This window comes from Peromyscus californicus, unplaced genomic scaffold (assembly GCF_007827085.1).
Source record: "Peromyscus californicus insignis strain IS unplaced genomic scaffold, ASM782708v3 Scaffold_16__1_contigs__length_79575227, whole genome shotgun sequence".
NCBI lineage: Eukaryota > Metazoa > Chordata > Mammalia > Rodentia > Cricetidae > Peromyscus > Peromyscus californicus.
The window spans coordinates 71,904,649-71,923,634 of record NW_026294458.1 but is presented as its reverse complement, the minus strand read 5'-3'; the positions used below and the strand labels follow the sequence as shown (position 1 = coordinate 71,923,634).

The window sequence follows — 18,986 nt, the reverse complement described above, 5'->3', positions numbered from 1 at the left end:
CCTGTTTGCTGATGGATACCCAAGTGAGTCCCACTGTTGGTGGATTTGGCCTTTGCAAACTTGCCCACTCACTGAACTATTATTCCCAGGGATTTTCTGTCTCTAGGAAGAGAGACGACAACGTTGAACTTTCTGATGCATACCTCCCAAGTGATGTCCACATGGCCACATTGTCCTCATATCAAACAACGGTGGTGGGACCGGCAGGGACTACAGCTTCAAGAAGCCTCATTTGGACAAGGGTTCTGATGAATTTCTGACTTCCGGTCCAGCCTCCTCCCAGGTTGAAAGGGTTCCTCACTTAGGCCCGGGAGTGGGATTTCTGAATAAGAAGCACCGACCACCTCTCGCTGCCCTTATAAGTGATTGTTTCAATGGCATGCTCAGAGTTATGCTCAGCAGAGGGAGAGAGAAGGCGGAGTGGGGGCCATGCACAAATCAGTCAAGCTGGGGGGGGGGGGGGACTTCACTGAAGACGGGAGAGAGAGCTTGGTGGGTGAAGTGCGTGTCTCACAAACGCGAGTACTTGAGTGTGAGCCCCAGAACCCACATAAAGAAGCCAGCTGTGGCAGCATGCACCTGTATGCCCAGCACTGGGGAGCCGAGACAGGTGCATCCCTGGGGCTCCCTGGCCAGCCAGCCTAGCCTACTTGTGAGCTCCGGGAAGAGGCAGGCAGATTTCTGTATGTTCAGGGCCAGCCTGGTCTACATCCTGAAACCGTGTGTGTGTGTATGTGTGTGTGTGTGTGTGTGTGTGTGTGTGTGTGTGTGTGTGTGTGTGTGTGTGTGTTTTATATATATATATATAAAACAAAAATAGTCTCTTTTCTTTGGTTTACCAATATGGAGTTTACATTTTAATTTTGCACTGTGTCCTACAAATCACACAGCTGATTCTGAGTGTAAAGATGCCAATTTAGCCCTAGAACCAGGAGGGGATTGTGGGGAGCCGAGCATGAGAGAGAGAGAGAGAGAGAGAGAGAGAGAGAGAGAGAGAGAGAGAGAGGAGATTTTCGGCAGGACGGCTACTGGTTTAAGCTGGTGATATCATTCGCTTGGGAAAGCCTGTACACAAGGACCAAGCATTGCCATTCTTCCCTGCCTTGGCTGAGCCCATGGGACGTTCCATGAGGTCCAAGGTCACAAGCTCTGAGATGGATGATGAGGTAGGGGGCTAACAAGTCCCCCGTATGTTCGTGATGACTGACCCATGGGGAATAGCGACTATGAGGACTTGGGTGGGGACCCTTAGGAAGGCAAACGTGTAGGAGACAGGACAATAAAGAAGCCTCCAGTAAAGAAAAGCGCAGGGGACGGGGTGACAGGAGGGATGTGAAGGAATAAGGGGGCAGTAGAGGCAGGTAAGGGAGAATTACTGATCTGACAGAATGTGGCTTCACTAGCTCATGCGACCTCATATCAGCCTTTCAAGCTTCCCACCACGGATGTCAGTTTTCAAATAAAGACAACAGCGTGTGTCTCAGTGGGTCACGGAGATCTGCATGTGAAGTGCTCAGACCTCTGCAGGATGAGATACCCCCAGCTGCTGCAAATGGGAACCAGAAACAGGGTGGCTTGGGACATTAGGAACCAGTTCTCTCTCCCTTCTAAAGACCGGAAGTCCAAAACAGTGTTTTTGGGCCACACTTCTTTTGAAGACTGTAGGGAAGGGTCAGTGCTGGGTCACTTTTCCACCTTCTGGAAGGTTCTTGGTTCATGGTACTGTAATTCCAATCTTCCGTGGCATCTTCCCCATGTGCATGCATGTCTGTGTCCAAGTTTCCCTTGGGTGAGGGCATCGGTCACGGAGGAAGGCCCACCCAATGACCTCATTCTAACTTGGTCACCTTCGTCAAGGCTCCATCTCCAAATAAGGCCGCCTTCTGCAGTCCTGGGGCTTAGGAGTCCACGGCTCTTTCTAGAGACACAATTCAATGCCTAACAGCCGCCCTGCCTGCCTCAGCTCTGTGGAAAGGTTCGTCTTCGTTGCTGTTAACCCCACTGTTCGGCTGCTTTCTTCCCAGGTATGTGGGAGAGCCAGGCAAAGGACAGCCCCAGGCCAGGAGTCTGAATCTGTTGTGGTCACAATCTCCACAACAACCAGCGTTTTCCCAGCAGCCCTTGAGCCCCAGGTGAGAGTACACAGGTGAAGTAAGAAGAGGGAACAGGGAAAGAGGAATAACACATTCCGATAAGCAGCTAACGACAACCACAGGCAGGCATGTCAACAGCAGCGTGCAGAGAAGGAAACCGCTCCCGGCCCGTCCTCCTCCACTGCCTCCCAGGGGTCAGCAGGAGGCCTGAGATGCCAAGTGTGCAGAATGTGCCAACACATGGCTCCACACAGAGAGAAGGAAAGCCAAGTTTGATCAGTTACTAATCACAGTCAGTTTAAACTGTGGGGGTGACCTTCTTCGCCTTCTTTTGACAAGTTCAAGGGCTCTTGGAAACCATGAACTTGCATTTGACCTGGGGCTGAGCATTAGGTGGTGGTAACAAGTTGATTTGCCAGACATGCCCAGTTGGGCATCACCTTACCAGAAATCTTCGCTGGGGCTAAACTGGAAGCCATCATTCCCAGAGGAGAGGGTGGGTGGGGCTGTAAGGTAAACCAAAGCTTAGACAGAGGGAGCTGCTGCGTTCTGGTGGGAGACTGAAGATCTTCAAAGTGAGCTACGAGGGGCTGGTTGGTGATGGAGGGCTTGCCAGTCAAGCATGAGGACCTGAGTTTGCTTTCCAGAACCTACATGAAACACTTGGGGAGAAGCCAGGCAGGTGGCGTGTGGTGCAATTCCACCCAGCATTGGGGAGGCAGAGGCAGAAGGCTCCATGGCCAGACGTCCTAAAACTAAATTGGCAAGCCCCAGGTCCCAGTGAAAGAAATTGTCTCAAAAAACAAGGTGACCATCTCTTGAGGAACAGTGCTCAGAGTTGACCCTGGCGGCCACGTATGTACACATGCATAATGACTACATTAAGTAATAAATTAATTAAAGTAAGCAGTGAATTCTCCGGGTACAGCGCAGTGCTCAGTGGAGCCACAGAGACTCAAAGGCTGACTCCTTTCCCCCCTTTCCCTAGCCCAAAGTTCCAGGTTCTGGAGCTTTCTTCATGTCTTGTTTTTTTAATGCTTGCCTATTCCAAATCAAGACTGTTCTAGTCCAAGTGAGAATCAGTTCATCAGAGTGAGAATGGCTGATGATGCTTCTTGGCCCTACGAGACATCTGTTCCCAACCCTGATCGAACACTGTTCTCTTCAGGGTGACAGGTGATTTAACATCTGTCGGCACATGGGACTCTAGGGGACAGTGGCGAATGCCAGGGCGATGAAAAATAAAGACCATTCTTGCTTAAAATGAGACTAAAGAGACATGAGAACTGGGCCTGGGAGATGGCTCAACGCTGGAGCGGTGTGAAGACCAGAGTTTGCATCCCCAGGAGCCCTGTAAAAGTCAGAGTGGTAGCACATGCCTGTAATCCCAGCAGTCCTATGGTGCGAGGTCCTATAGTATAGAAACAGGAGAATTCTGGGAGCCAACTAGCCTGGTGTGCAGAGCCACAAACAGCTAGAGAGACCCTTATGGGAGGCAAGGACCACCATCGAGGTTACCCTCTGACCCCCACGTATGTGCCCCACGAACAGGCACACTGTATGAACAGGTGCACAATTCATGCTGAAATGACGCTGTCTGATGTACACCGAGTTAAGTGACATTTACTGTGGATGGTCACTTCACCTCCCTTCCTTACTTGCTTTCCCTAAAGGGGCCATTACGATATTTAATTTTCCATATTCAGGTTGTATTGTATCTCTGTTGGCCAGGTCCATTCTAACGTGTGATTTCCTTGGCGATAGTTTTATCAAGGTCCAGGTTTAGTAAAGGATTGAGTTGGTGGTGAAATAAGCCCGGGCTTTGACTGTTCTGTGGAACTCCCCTGTGGTTCTCAGCCCTCCCTAACCATAGTAAAGTCACTCTTGCTCCCAGTCCACCGAAGTGCAGAGAGTGTCAGACTGTACTCATTTCTCACCACTTGCTTGAAGAAGAATAATAATGATAATTATACTAATGGGCAACCTACCTCCAAGCACTGCAATTTTATCCCAGTCTGTGAGACCGAGTCGCAAACACTTAACATTCTTTAAAGTAAAGCTCTCAATTAGTACATCAGTCTGCCTAAGCCCTACCTAATAATTTACCTTCTCACAGAGAGAAAATACGTGGGCAGTGAAGGCAAATGGCACAGAGTTGGCTTTTATCAGTAACAAGTCACATTCCAGACTTGTTGGGTTGGTGTGTAGAGCACTACTGAACATCTCATACAGACACAAGTTTCTCACTCATTTTATCTGCTTACATGGGAGTAATGTTCTGAGATGTTTCTTTTGGTCAAGCCTGTCTTGCAGCAAATGACCTGGGCTAGGAGGGTTGTATGTGTCTGTTTCCAGAAACTCATCTTGTCCAGGGTCTTATTTTATATGAGAATCAATCCAGAGCAATTCTTGTTGTAGCATGGGTTCTCCACATGACACCATGTTACATTTCTTATTGTAGAAACAAAACAAAACAACCTTCTTCAGAGTTATAAGGAACTTTCTGGAAGCCAGAAAGAAGGACATCCAAGTTGTTTTGCTAGGGATGTGTGGCACTAGACAGAGAACTCAAATGAGTAGACAGTCACTCCTATCAGGAGGATAGACCATTGGTCACACTCCGTCAAGGTTCCCCAGCCAGAGTGGCATCAGTTCATCATGGTTCAGAGGGACCCATTCTTTGCACATAACAATTAATAACAGGAAAAGACAGAACAGAGGGAGGCCACATGTGTACTCATAAAATGTGTGTATGTTAAAAAAAATCACCATTCACTATTCAAATCCAGGGAAGCAGAGAAAGGAAGAGTAGGTTTAACACTCAATTTTCCTTGCTCATTTTTATGACATCTATACCCAGAAGTGAACACTGAATATATGAGGTGTCGGGGAAGTTCAGTAAGCTCTCTACCTTCTCAAATGGCATTGAGGGGGAAAAAAAGAAGTAGAGTTGTACAAGACCCAGCTCTGAAAATGTATGCAGCCGGCCTCTGTAACCATGGATCCCACGCCCATGAACTCATCCAACCGTGCATGGAAACACTTGGGGGAAAACAGTGTCTGTACTGAATATTACAGACTCATATCCTTGTCATTAGCTCCCAGATAATACAGTGTATCAGCTTTGTGCACAGCATTCCGTTGTACTGTATGTTGTTAAGTTGTCTAGAAATAAGTGGGAGGGTGTGTATACACATGGGAGGGGGTGTGCAGGTCACACGCAAAGCCCGTGGCACATTACAGAAGGAACGTGAGTGCCCTCAGAGTTTGGGGTCTGAGGAAGGTTGCTAAGAAGGGACTACACTTTATATAATACATAAAATAGATATTGGATACACACTCAAGGGTGTTTTTCTTTCTATTCAGTGACCCACACTCATCGAAAAGACATCCTGATCTTTGCCTGAGGACAGGATGCCTTTTTTATTAAGAGGGAATCACAGGAAAAGATGTTTCAATGTCAACAAGAGTTGCTTCTGAAAACTTGAGTTCCAGGGCCCCTGAATGAACAGGAATCAGAAAAAGAGCAAAGCCCTCGCCTGAATGAACAGGAATCAGAAAAAGAGCAAAGCCCTCGCCGTGGGACAGCATTCCTACATCACCCACTTGAAAATCACATCTGAAACAGAGTTCTAACAGGCTCACTATTTTCTTCAGTGCCAAGAACCATACAATAGACCTTTTTTTTTTCTTTCCTTTTTGGACAAAGCTCTTAAAATGCTTGGAAATTCAGATGGACTGAGTCACGAAGCTGTTCAAATACTGCACACCCGTTCCTGCCAGTGTCCCTACTCGCTCTCTTGGAAACAATAGTAGATTTTCTGTGTCAGAGAGAAGGAAATATTCTGAGTGGCGTTGTGACTTGTCTATAAATGAGGTGAGAGGAGAGAGCCTGGCCGGAAAGTGGGGACCACCCTGAGGTCTTGCAGCCTCTGGGTGGGAGGTGGTGGTGGTGGCCTCACCTCTCCTCAGGGTGGGCCCACAGTGTCACTTAGCTCCAGGCCACGTGAGCTCCACATGGGTCCTAGTAAGTGTGTGACACGCAGCACAGGGAAGACACGGCTGCTTAAAAGCAACGTGCTTGTGTGTGAGTGCCAGGGGCTGTCTGCACGTGGGTGTGCGGAGGTGGGTGTGGCTGTGGGCAGAGGGACAGGAGGGATGACTGCAGGGAAGGGGAAGGAAGCCCACAAGGAGATGCCAGGGCAACGCAGATCTCCACGTGGTCTGTATGACTTCCTCTCCCTCTTCCCTTTTAAGATTCTGATCAAATTAAACCCAACGTGCCTGAGATCCCAAGATAACTGAGGTGTGTGTGTTGCAAACTCATCCTTGCTCAAGCTTCGAGCAAGCAGAGACTTCAAGCCAGGACGTCTCTCCAGTGCAACATTGTAGCTGGCACCTGCTGGCGGCCAAGGGCTCAGCTTGAAATAAGGAGGGAAAAGGGCCCAAAGACACAAGCTAGCCCCTTAGAGGAAAGAACCGAGTAAAACCCACCTGGGCGGGGTGGAGAAGCACCATAATAGAGGGATTGTCATCTCCCCAGTTTGGAGGAACTGGAGAGTCCCCTACTCTGAGAAGGCAAGCTGGGCTTCAGGACATGAGCTGTCCGCATCTTGAAACTCTTGGTGTTTTAAGGGCTGGCAAAATGGCTTAGCAGACAAAGGCACCTGCAACCAAGTCTGTTCAACTCCCAGGACCTACACGGCAGAAAGATCCCGGTCCCCCAGACTGTCCTCTGACCACTGTCCTCCGACCTTCCCATGCATAGCGCACACATGGGTTCACACACAGGAAAAAATAATAATGTGAAAAGAATGAAGTGTTTTAATTTCTTCAAGTTCCACCAGAGTGTGAAGGAGACAGGGTCAACTCTACTGGGCTTCTCCAGCTTCCTCTGCCTCAGCAAAGGTGACTCCTCATCGCTGCAGTGGCCTTGTGCATGGGAAGATGCTTAGCAGCATCCTCAGGTGACCAGACTCAGCTCCACTAGCACCCCTCAAAACTATAAATCTGGGCACTGCCAAACATTACTTAGATGCAAAATCATTCCGGTTTTCATTAACCCTTTGAGGGGAGTCACACTTTCCCTGGGTAGGTAGACACTGGCTGTGTGACCTTGAGGCACTCTGGTGAATGCTGATGATCTCAAGCAACCTTCTGTGAGAACACAGAAACACAGAGGCCCTAGACAAGGGCCCTTCAGCCTCACGGGATTGGTTTATGCTTTTAAGGGCTGTATTAGTTACTTTCTGTTGCTGTGGTAAAACTCTATGACCAAACAGCAACTTATGAAAGAAACAGTTTATTTTGGCTTATGGTTGTCGAGGGGGGGGGGGGTGAGTGGGGGGTGGGGGTGGGGAGAGGGTAAGAGTCCATTATGGCAGGGAGGCATGCAAGTCGGCAAAAACATGAAGATGAGAGACCTCATCTTCAACCACTTATATGAAGCAGAGCAGGAACTAGAAGTGAGGTACGGTTATAAACTCTCAAAGTCCGCCATTAGTGACACCCTTCCTCTAGCAAGGCCACACTTCCTAAACCTCCCAAACACCACCACCAACTGAAATCAAGCACTCAAACACGTGAGTCCATGGGAGACATTTCTTTGATTCTTTTTTGGGGGTGTTTTTCAAGACAGGGTTTCTCTGTGTAACTTTAGAGCCTGTCCTGGAACTCGATCCATAGACCAGGCTGGCCTGGAACTCACAGAGATCCACCTGCCTCTGCTTCCTGAGTGCTGGGATTAAAGGTGTGCGCCATCACCGCCCAGCGACGTTTCGTATTTAAACCACCTCAAAGAGGCAGACAACTGTGGGGCTCCGAGTCAAGTAAAAGATGGAATCAGAACAGGAGGACCTCTGACCTCGACCCTGGAAGTGGAAGAGGTCAGACAGATCAGAGAAACAAGATCAGAGGGGCCTGCAGCATCGCCCCTCCTTCCAAGGCTGGGGAGGGGGCTCCCGCCTCCAGTCTGACCCAACCATGGGTCATTTTGATCATATGCTTTGGAAGAGTGTTTAGTTATCTGAGCCTCAGAAACACAGAAAGCAGTGTTGCCACTGACCATCCCTGGTGTTTCACAACCAAAGAGACCAAAGGAAGCATGAACTTGCAGGGTTCTTTTTTTTCTTTTTTTTCCTAATGGGAAGGGGCCGCCACATCGCCTGCATTTCTTAAAGTAGATCCCTCAGTGGCTGTACAAATTGGCTTTCTAGATAAGATCATTCATTCTCATTTCCACCTGTCTTCCGTCCAACAGGCGAGGGAGGGGAGAGGGTGGGGGGCTCAGTGACAGGTCTCTTGTTCCTGGGGACAGTATAATGATTTATAGTTTCCAGCCTGAGAAGTTTAGAAGAGGCCAAACATGAAAAGTTTTCTAAGTAAAGGGATGGCTCGGTGGCCTGGTGAGCGCCCCTTAGCCTCTGAAACACTACTCTGACAGCTGTCACGGGGAGCAGCACACGGGCCTTGGCGGACAAAAAGGGTTATTTTACCCAGATTACTCCCCACATTGCCGGGGAAAGGGGACTCGTTTGTAATCATCAAAGGAATGCTGATAGACTCGAATGGGCTCACGCTCCATTATACTCATCCGAATTCAAGATTTGTTTCGGAGATCTTTCTTCGATTTCTTCCTCCCGGTTCCCCTGACCCCAAATGAGGCCATTTGTATTCATGGGACATCCGAGGCACGCATGAAATCAGACCATTCGCAAACATGCTTCGGATTCAGCAGCCCAAGTTGTGAATTTCAATGCTGCCTGGTTGCCTGGACTTACGTGGTGGCTCTGTGTTTGGAAACTACCAGCCCCAAGCACCGATTCATTTGTTAATGAATTTGTTAATGCAGAGAAAGTTCAGGGTTGGGGCCTGAGTCCTCTACGGGTACAGGTGTTGGAGACAGTGTGAGTCAGACACGTATGAAAATGTAAAATCTGTGCATAGCCGTCTGCCAGGTCTGTGGGCACAATATTAAACACTCGGTTCTAGCTCTGTGCATTGGTTATTATTTTAGAGTGTATGGCCTGGCTATTCTATTATCTATCCTCAAACTCCTCCCTTATGACCTGTATGTCCACGGGTCCAGTGAAAACAAGACAGGACAAGATCAGCTCATCATAGTGGTCATGGATCAGACCTGGAATCTGGTCCTGAGAGACTTTAGAATGTTCCTTTTCCTCTACCACGGGATGCCTTGGGACTGAGGCTCATCTGGGGAGGGGATGTGAGTGTCTCAGGCTTCCAGTGAGTGGAGGAGCTCAAGTTGGCCAAGAAAGGATGGCATGAACCCAGACAAAAGAACAAGATATCTTGACTAGGGATGCAGTTCAGCGGTGGGGTACCTGTCTGGTGTGTATGAAGTCCTGGGTTTAATACCCAGCACTTGGAGTAAAAAAAAAAAAAAAAAAAAAAAAAGATACTGAAAAGAACATCACTCTTAAGATAAAGACATGCAAGTCAGCATGGTGCACACAGTTCAGTACTTGGGAGACAGAGGCAGGCAGATGTCTGTGAGGCCAGGCTAGTCTGCACAATGAGTTCCAGGCCAATAGGTCTATTTCATGAGACTTTGTCAAAGAAGAAGAAGAAGGAGAAGGAGAAGGAGAAGGAGAAGGATCAGGAGGAGGGATGCCTCTTGTGGTTTGAATGAAAATGGCCCCCATTGGCTCAGATATTTGCATGTTTAGGCCCCAGTTGATAATCTATTTGAGAAGGATTAGGAGGTGTGCCCTTTAGGAGGAGGCGTGTCACTGTGGGGTGGGCTTTGAGGTTTCAAAAGTCATGCCAGTCTCCCCCATCCCCTGCCTGCTGCCTGTGGATGTAAAGCTCTCAGCTGCTTCTCCAGCACCATGCCATGCCTGCATGCCACTGTGCTCCCCACTGCCACGATGATAACGGACTAACCAACCCTCTGAAACTGTAATCAAACCTCCCATGAACCGCTTCCTTCCATAATTGCCTTGGCTACGGCGTCTCCTCTCGGCACCAGGACAGTAACTAAGACACCACTCTTAAATGTGAAGACAGAGCGGGGAATGTGAGAAAAGTGAATTGGACGTTGTACGGATCCCGAGATCATCATTGTTCCTTTCTCCGGCCTTCTAGACTTAATGTCCTCCACCAAGAACGTCCTGTAGTTCTTTTAGGGAAGATTTATCACTGGTCAAAGTGTCTTCTTTCCATACTCATCTTTGTAAATAGTTGGACGTAGCTATAGTTCTAGGCTGAGGGCTGTTTAGATTTTCATTTCCTCCGAAGCACAGCGATTTATCTCCCTGTCTCTGTCTCCCAGTGTGTTGATGGGGACACTTTATAGATACTATTTTCCCCTCGGTTTGCTTGTTTTTAGTAGTTTACAGGTTTGACATCTGCGAATTGCTTTACTTGAGATGCTTAAAAACAATCTTTCAGCAATTCCGGAAAACCGACTCCGTGAGTCTATGATGAGTGTTGCTTCTTTTGCATTTTCTCTCTGAAGAATTTACCTGTGCGTGCGTGCGTGCGTGCGTGCGTGCGTGCGTGCGTGCGTGTGTTAACTTTCCCTTCCATCCCGTATGCGGATCGATTTTCTTACCATTTTCTGTAGATTTTTTCTAAGCCTTTATCCTATCTGCTTCATCCTGAATAATTTCTCCAGTATTTCCGTGTCACGGTTTCTGTCTTTGGCGGTGTCTAATCCACTCACTGCCCTGTCGACAAAGATGTTCATCTCACTCAGTGTTTTCTTCATGTCAGTAGCTGCATCTGGCTTTCCTTCAGTGGGACATTGTTTTTCATGGTGGACTTCGTTCTTTTCTCATTTGGGGGATTCCCTCCTTCGCTTCTTGAGAGCGCTGTTGCTACTGCTGAGTACTGCTTGTATAATGTGGTTTTCAATTGTGTGTTCATAATCAGCAGAATTCACCTATATGAGTCTTTTTAATTAAAGTGTGTGTGTGTGTGTGTGTGTGTGTGTGTGTGTGTGTGTGTGTTCATATGACGCTTGAGTGACCTGTGTTGCTGATGTTTCCACATAGGGAGCATCTGTGTACTCATTTTTTCCAGGTAGGACATGTTATAAGAAATACGTGTTAAGTCCTGGGAAAGATTAGGCTCTGGTAAAATAAGCAATGGACATTACCAAGGTGGAGTTGCTTTAAACCACTGGAATTTATTGATATTATTTTCTTCCCTTGATATTAGAACACTGCCTAGATTAAAACCCCTAAGCATTATATATCATCACATTGACATGAAAGTCAGGAAGAGTCAGTGAGCGGTGAACCTGAAACTCTTGGAACAGCATCTGAAGTAGAGGTTTCTGATTTGCTTCTCATCGGATACGAAAGTGCTCTTAACCCATCAGTGTCACTCACCTGTGCTGAGGGGAGCCAAGGGAGGAGGCCACTGCCTGGGCTAGGCCAGAGTTTTAACTGGAGATGGCCACACCCAGGGACCATCAACTGGCTCCCCTTCTGAGGGGAGGATAACTGGGCCAGTCTCTTCCATGTGGGCATCTCCTTGTAGTGCTACAGTCTTAACACTCTCAGCCACTCTGTGATCTATGCCCCTAAGCCATACTTCCTTACCAAATGACACAGACACACCAGCCTCATTTAAACAGTTAACAGCCCCTCAAAAGCTCAAAGAACCTTTGTCCTGCTTTCCTGAGCCATTCCTTTGCTCAAATGGTAAGTGTGTGGACTTCTGAAACCAGGTGAGTGCTGGGCTCAAGTCCTGACAGCTGGGAAGAATCAGGCAAAGCAAGCAGGAAGATGCACGATGGGTCGGGGGGCAGATGTCTTGTTATCCTTCAACTGGTCCCTTTTCAAGGATGCTAAAGCTGACAGGATGGGAGGGAAGATCAGTGACCTCCACATTTTATAATCATGACCCACCAATCAAAACATTGTGAGAACACACCTCTAATATGTGTATATTTATCTATAAATTATACACTCTTCAACTGTCAATGTGAATGCCAATTATAAACAAAAATGTCTCTTTTTTTTTCAGAATGGAGCAGCAAATATCACCTGCCCTCCATAAGCATGGGAAATACTGAAGGATTCAACATACTGCAGATAAAAAATTTGTTTGTTTGCTTGTAATCGAGCTCTGGCTGGCCAAGAACTCACTATGTAGACCAGGCTGACCTCAAACTCAAAGAAGTCTGCCTGCTTCTGCTCCTGAGCACTAGGAATAAAGGTGTGCACCACAATGCCTGGCCTTCAGTTACACCTGAAGCTAATTCTGGTGGTGTATGCTTGTAATCTCGGCACTCAGGAGGCAAAAAACATAAGGAGTTCAATGACATCTTCAGCTGGCTTCATAGTGAGTTTGAGGCAAGTTGAGCTACGTGAGACTCTTTCTCAAAACTACACACACACACACACACACACACACACACACACACACACACACACACACACACACACACATTGTGTGTGCCTGTTCTGAATGGGTACAAATTCCTTTTTCTTGTGACCATTCTCTAAACAATATAAACAACAGTCTGCCTAGAGCTCAAGCTGTTTTGGGTATGGTAAGCGGTGGCTGAAAGCCCACAATGGGAACTGTGCAGTTTATACTCAGACAATTTATATAGAAATTCATATAGAAAGGAGCATTTGATGTCCACGGGGGTCCTTGAATCACTCCTCAGGAGACACTGAGAGATGACCGAACAACTGTGTGTATCTCCCATAACCACAGCCCTCTTTGTGACCACTGTGGTGAGAAGCTGTGTCTCCCCAGTAGACACCTGAGACAGCAGTGGTCACTCCGGGAACCGTCTAGAAAGACCGGGCAAATTGTAGATGTATTCTTGTTGTCCTGCTCCTGACACCATCAAAGCCCGAGTCCCCTAGGCTAGCCCCAGTTCAGTGCTGGAGGTAGCTCTTGTTCTGCTAACTGGGGCATTTTGAGCAGGTTAGTTGCCCTATCCAAGGCCAAGTTCTTGTCTGTAAATGAGACCACTACTCACCAGGGGCTGCTACAGGGCTGACGTCAAATGACACTGGGCTCAATTAATTCCATTCTTTCTTGCTGCCTCCTCCCTAGGACTGCTGCTAGGCTGCCCTTTCCAACACAGCACCTGGGAGACCACGGCCATCAATAACGGCGCACTTGTGAGCCGAGACAACTCTTTGCCGCAGCAGGGGCTGGGGGGGGCATTTTTCAGATGCTGCTGCTTTCCACGGAAACAGCCGGGCAGTTTGAGACCCCTGTTCTTCCTCTCTTTCTCCATGAGAGCCAGACAACTTCAGACATTCAGCTTGTTTTTCTTCTGGCATGAGCTGGCTTTTCACGCCATAACATTTTTTTTTTTAAGTGACAATAACTCCTAGGTAAAAGGACAATATAACCGAGGAATAATAAAATGCAGACGGGGTGTGTGTACGTGTGTGTGTGTGTGTGTGTGTGTGTGTGTGTGTGTGTGCATGTAGGTGTTGGGCGGTGGCTGGAGAAACTCAGGTTTGGTCTCCCTGGTGGTGCACCTTGGGCTAATGAGGAAGGGGACCCCAGTCAGTCATCCTCTGGGTGGGCTGATACATGAACGGGAGGTAGCTCTGTCCTGTGACCACTGGCACTGTGCCTCGGAACTGATTGCACCTTGGGATTGCCCAGGAAACCATAGGAGAACCCAGTGCCTGCATGTCTGCAGGTCATTTCAGTCAGAAACCCTGGAATACAGCTCAACACCATGCATTTAGTTCCCCAGGTCATTCTATACACTTCTAGGGTTACACCTTGTTTGTCTGGGTGCAAAATAGGAAAATTTAGCTTCCTGAAAACGGACAACTATGTGTGCCCCGTCCCTTTCCAGGACTTGGCTCCTAATATCCACTGTATCACATCCTGAAATTCTGGCCAGTGGAACATGGAGTGCTGTGGGATGTCTTTCTGTGTGCTGTGAATATATGTTGCTCCCATTGGTTAATAAATTAAGCTGCTTTGGCCTATGGTAAGGCAGGATAAGAACCAGGCCGAAAATTCAAATGGAGATACACAGAGAAGAAGGGCAGAGTCAGGGAGACTCGAGCCCACCCAAGGAGCAACATGTCACCAGATCAGTAACGGCACAGCCTCGGGCCACACGGCAAAACATACGTTAATAGGAATGGGTTGAGTTATAAGTTATAAGCTAGCAAGAAGCCTGAGCCATAGGCCAAACAATTTATAATTAATATTAAGCCTCAGAGTGACTATTTTATAAGCGGCTGTGGGACCTTGAGTGGTAGAGATTCGTCCGGACTGTGGGGCCGGGCAGGACAGGAGAAACTTCCGGCTACGATGGAGCATCCAGTCAGGCCTGTATGTTGGGTTGCAGATGACCTGTGTTACAGATGGATTTGTGTGTCACCTAGATTCACATTAGACTGGGAGTGTACTTGGAGGCGCAGTCTTTAAATGGGAGGTTAAGTTAAGATAAAGGCATTCATGTGGGCCCTGACCCAATCCGATTGTTGGCCTTAGAAGAGGCCATGAAGACACAGACAGACACAGAAGGATGGACACATAGGTGAGAAGTCAGTGGCCTGTAAGCCAAGCACAGGGGCCCAGCCTCTCAAACTGTTTCTTTAAATAAGTATTCATTTCAATTTTTTTTCTTTATTTGAGAGCTTTAAAAAGACTTTTTTAAAACATTATGTGTATGTGTGTGTGTGTGTTTGCCTACTTATATGTACATGTACCACATGCATGTCTGACTCTTGAGGAGACTAGAAGAGTGCATTGGATACTCTGGAACTGGAGTTATAACATGTAGGTGCTGGAAACCGAGCCCGAGTCCTGTGAAAGAGCAGCCTGTGTTCTTTTTTTGTTTTGTTGTTGTTGTTTGTTGTTTGTTTTTTCAAGACAGGGTTTATCTACATAGCCCTGGCTGTCCTGGAACTCACTCTGTAGACCACGCTGACCTCAAACTCAGAGGTCCGCCTGCCTCTGCTGCCCGAGTGCTGGGACTAAAGACTCCTTCAGCCGTGTGGATCCAGATATCAAACTCAGGTCATCAGACTTGGTGGCAAGTGCCTCTACCCACTGAGCCATCGTGTCTCTCCTGGGATACATTTTTAATGCAGTGAAGCCAGCCTTCCTGGAAACCCAAAATTTTCAGAGAGAAGAGGGTACCAGGGAGCCTGGGCCTCAGCAGGCTTGGGGATGATTAGCCCAAGTCACAAGCACAGAGTGGGAGAAAGGGCCGCCATGCAGCCTTTGGATTATTAAGAGATCTGATGCTAGAATCTCCAGGGCAAGGGGAAAAAAAAAATCAATGACCCAGGAAAAATGACACCAGCTGACGGCCTCAGGCAATAGCCTGGGAAAGAGCTGCAAGGGGGGGAGACATTAAGTAATGTTCTGAAACTGCAGGAATGTTCTGCACTGTATGACTCTGACGGGGCCCCTCCGATGGGGGCCCACAGCATGTTAGGACTTTCTTTCACATGGACACATTCTCTGTTCTTCTTCGAAAGGGGAGGTAATGGGGGGGGGGGGGTCCTGAACTCCCTCTCTCCTCCACACCTTTTTGATGTTTCTCTGGTTTAGAAAACAAGTGTCTGTATTGTCAAACATGCTCCCTAGCTCGGGGCTATTGTGGTATGGCTCCGCAGGGGAGAACCCACTATTTCTGTTCCCCTCCTACACACTTGCCAAACTCATGAAAGGGAACAGGCCTGCCTGTCCCCAGGAAAGCAGGCAGTACCCTTGGAGGCCACAGGAAATCAATCAGTGAGGCCAACACACTCAACTGGACACTCAAACTGTCCATTTGGGAGCTTAGGGTTTTCCCTCTGTTGCATGGTTGGAGGGTTGGCTTCAGTTTAAAGCTGAACGGGCCATCGTCGGAAGACTTCACCTCTCTTTCCCTCTGAGATCTTTTGGAGGTCTCCCCATCCCACATTATACAGAACTCGGGTTTAAACCTGAGAGTGCCTATGGCTTGGGAAGAGAGTTCCATGTGTTTCCTTACAGTCTGTAGACAGCAAAGAGGGAAGGTGAGGTGACCAGACAATGCCACCACCTGCCGCTGACTCTGAGTTAGAGACCCCCCCCCCCACATCTCCTGGGAAACAGCGGGGGAGGGGGCATTCATCCATCTCAGGACTTAGGGACCTCCGGACAAGCACCTGCTTCTCACAGGATGGTGCCTCCCTGTTTACAGCTTAGATCTGCTGTATGCCGTTTACTATGCACAGTTCATCTCCAGACTTGTGTGACAGCCTGCACGCTGTCAGGACTACAACTGCTTCCCTCCAGAAACAAACTCGGAAAGTCTGTCATTGGTGGTGGTGGTGGGGGGGGGGGGTTGAGGGAGTTCCATTGCAATTTGCCTAAAGCAATATTTGTTCAGTTGCAGTGATGTCACTAAAGTGGGGTGAAGGTGGGGGGGTTCAGCTTTTAATTTTTTCCTTACAATAATCAGGGCAAGACGGTGGCTAAAAAAAAAAAAAAAAAAAAAAAAAAAGAGCTGCTCACTCTAGCTTAAATCAGCAAATGATGCAGAATGTTTCTGGAAGCCAAGAAAGTTCTGTTACAGAAAAAGAAAAAAGTCAATAGTGCTTGGAAAAAAAAACCCGATGCATTTCCCCAGCACATTGACCTGAGTTTTGATTCTCTGCGGCTTGTTTTTAAGGGCCTTGGTGAGCTTGCCAAACAGGCATATCTTGGCTTCCTTGGCCAGGCAGGAACACTGCCTTGATATTAAATATTCTAGGCAAAGAACCTCTGAGCTAAGGGCTCTCAGCTAACAATGAATGACATTCTCTGTAAGCAAACCAGAAACCTAACTCAAGTCTGGTCTTCCCGTTTCTTTGCCTGGTAGTCTGTCGTGCACGCAGAACAGAGGGGTGACTCTGTTTACCACAATCACACTGAAGAACAAAGGGGAAAAACCCTGCAGCAAGGGGCTTGTTAGTGTCTGTGCCCAGCCTAAGCTGGGCAGAAGGTCCTGAGAGAGAGGGGAGTGAGAGGCACAGAGGTGATGCACCCTGGGAATGATGGAGAAAGCTGCTGAGCCTATGGAGACTCAGGGCTGTTAACAGCTGTAGACATTTGTTACCTTCTAAAAACCTTCCCTACACCTGCCACCTGCTGCCTCACACCTTGCTAAGATCTTTTGCCAGGGTTGGGGTAGGAGTTCGCCAAAGATCTTTGATTTGGCAGGAGGAGGTCAGTGTGTGTGTGTGTGTGTGTGTGTGTGTGTGTGTGTGTGTGTGTGTGTGTGTGTGTGTGTGTTTGGTGGGTGCTGGCACCTTTTGCTATAAAGTCATGCCTCTGTGTATTCTCTGGTGTCAGTTCTTATGAGTCTCTCAAGGCATCTCCACCAGACCTCCAATCTTCCTAGGCTCCCTCCCTAGGGACTGGCTTGGACTTTAGGTCCAGTGTGCCCTGGGCTAGTCTCCTTACATGGGTACCCTGGAGTCTGGCTGGACGCACCCTTATCGTGTGGGTGGCCAGCCAAGCGCAACTGTTCGTCCAGAACACGGTTATCTCCCAGAGCTGGGCGTGGTACCGGGCTCAATTTAGGGATCCTCTAGTGAACACATGAAGGTCAGGGCTGTGCGGCTGATGTCCAGGAAACTAACAAAGGTCAAGAGCACCGCGGAAAACCTCGAAATATCTTACAGGTCCATCGTTAGGAAGAGACGGCTCCCCTGATACCATCACCTAAACTCCCACCAGGCAAGAAAACTGCTTATGGAGTCCACTTGAACTTTAATCCATCCAGGACGTGCCCCCTACAGAGGCGGCCCCTGCCTACTTCTCACCTGGGTAACCGACGGGAACGCGGGCTCATGGCAAGCAAGAGAGCTCTTACCGGAGAAATCGGTGAGCGCGGAGGTCTCTTTGGAGCACACCAGGACCGTGCAGTAGAAGAGGCTCAGGAGCTGCCCGGGAGGCTCTACCTGCCTGCGGAGGCCGGGATTCTGCGCGGGTTGGGGCGCGGGCGGCGGGCGCGGGTGTCCCGGCAAGAGCATGATGCGCAGCGCGGCAGGGCGCGGGCGCTGGCACTGGGATCGCAGGCAGGAGGATCGAGTCACATGGCGGGGAGAGTCGGTGGCCAGCGGCTCCGCGGCCCCCAGCCCGCCTCCGGGTCCAGGCTGCTCGAGCTTCTTAGGCGGTCGCCTCCGGGTCCAAGATCCCTAGCCAAAGGGGAGGGGGCGGAGACCCGGGGCGGGGCAAGGAGCCCAGGGAGGCCGCCGCGCAGTTGATCCTGAAGAAATCTCCCGGGCTCCGCGCGCCTAGGGAACCGAGGGCGTGTCACCTCGTGCCCAGGAGGGTTGCGGAGGCGGATCAGGGGCGCGGAGCCCCTAGCCGAGAGTGTCCCGGCTGCGATCCCGGTGCTGCGCAACTTCAGCGCTTTCCACGCCCGGGTCTCTAGGCGGGGTGATGGCCCAGGCGCTGCTGGCCCAGCCTGCACTGGCCCGGCGCCAACCTCACCCAGGCCGGTGGAGCAGCACGGCGGGTGCCGTCCGTGACGCACTTTAGAGTCAGCGCCGCGCGTGCAGCCCTGGCCAGCGGGGAGCGGGGACCGTGGGAAGATGGGGGTCCCGGAGATAGAGGCATTGCTATCCCTGCCACCTTCAGCCCTTGAGGTACAGCCACCAAGCACGCAGTGCGTCCCATTACACAGAATGGGAGACTGGGTCCTCCACCCCCTACCCACCATCCCGCGATCTGCCTAGGCTCTTGTAGTCTGGACCTGAGCGAGCTGAGGGTCTCAAGCAGGTCCCTAGGCTCCGGGCTCGGTTCTTTTTGTCGGGGTGGAGCTTCCTGTGGGTACTAGTTGACAGCAGCCCTCGGGGATCAGAGGCTGGGCTGGAATAAACAGCCGCTGCGCGCTTATAATTGAGCTTTGTTTTAAAATGGGCCACGGCATCTATATGACCCCCTTGACTAGGCGCGGTGTCC

General features: G+C 49.3%; 1 protein-coding gene across 5 annotated transcripts in view; it reads right to left on the bottom strand.

The window, feature by feature from the left end:
• The window catches only part of Eva1c (eva-1 homolog C), a 73,279-nt gene extending 54,852 nt beyond the window's left edge, over positions 1-18,427 (bottom strand). For 2 of the 5 annotated variants that reach the window (XM_052741120.1, XM_052741121.1), the window contains exon 1: positions 17,893-18,427. In XM_052741120.1, coding sequence (XP_052597080.1) covers positions 17,893-18,052 — 160 coding nt within the window. In that variant the 5' untranslated portion in view covers positions 18,053-18,427. The remainder of the gene's footprint in view (positions 1-17,892) is intronic. The other 3 variants (XM_052741119.1, XM_052741122.1, XM_052741117.1) reach the window with 3 other exon arrangements.
• Between the last annotated feature and the right edge of the window lie 559 nt (positions 18,428-18,986).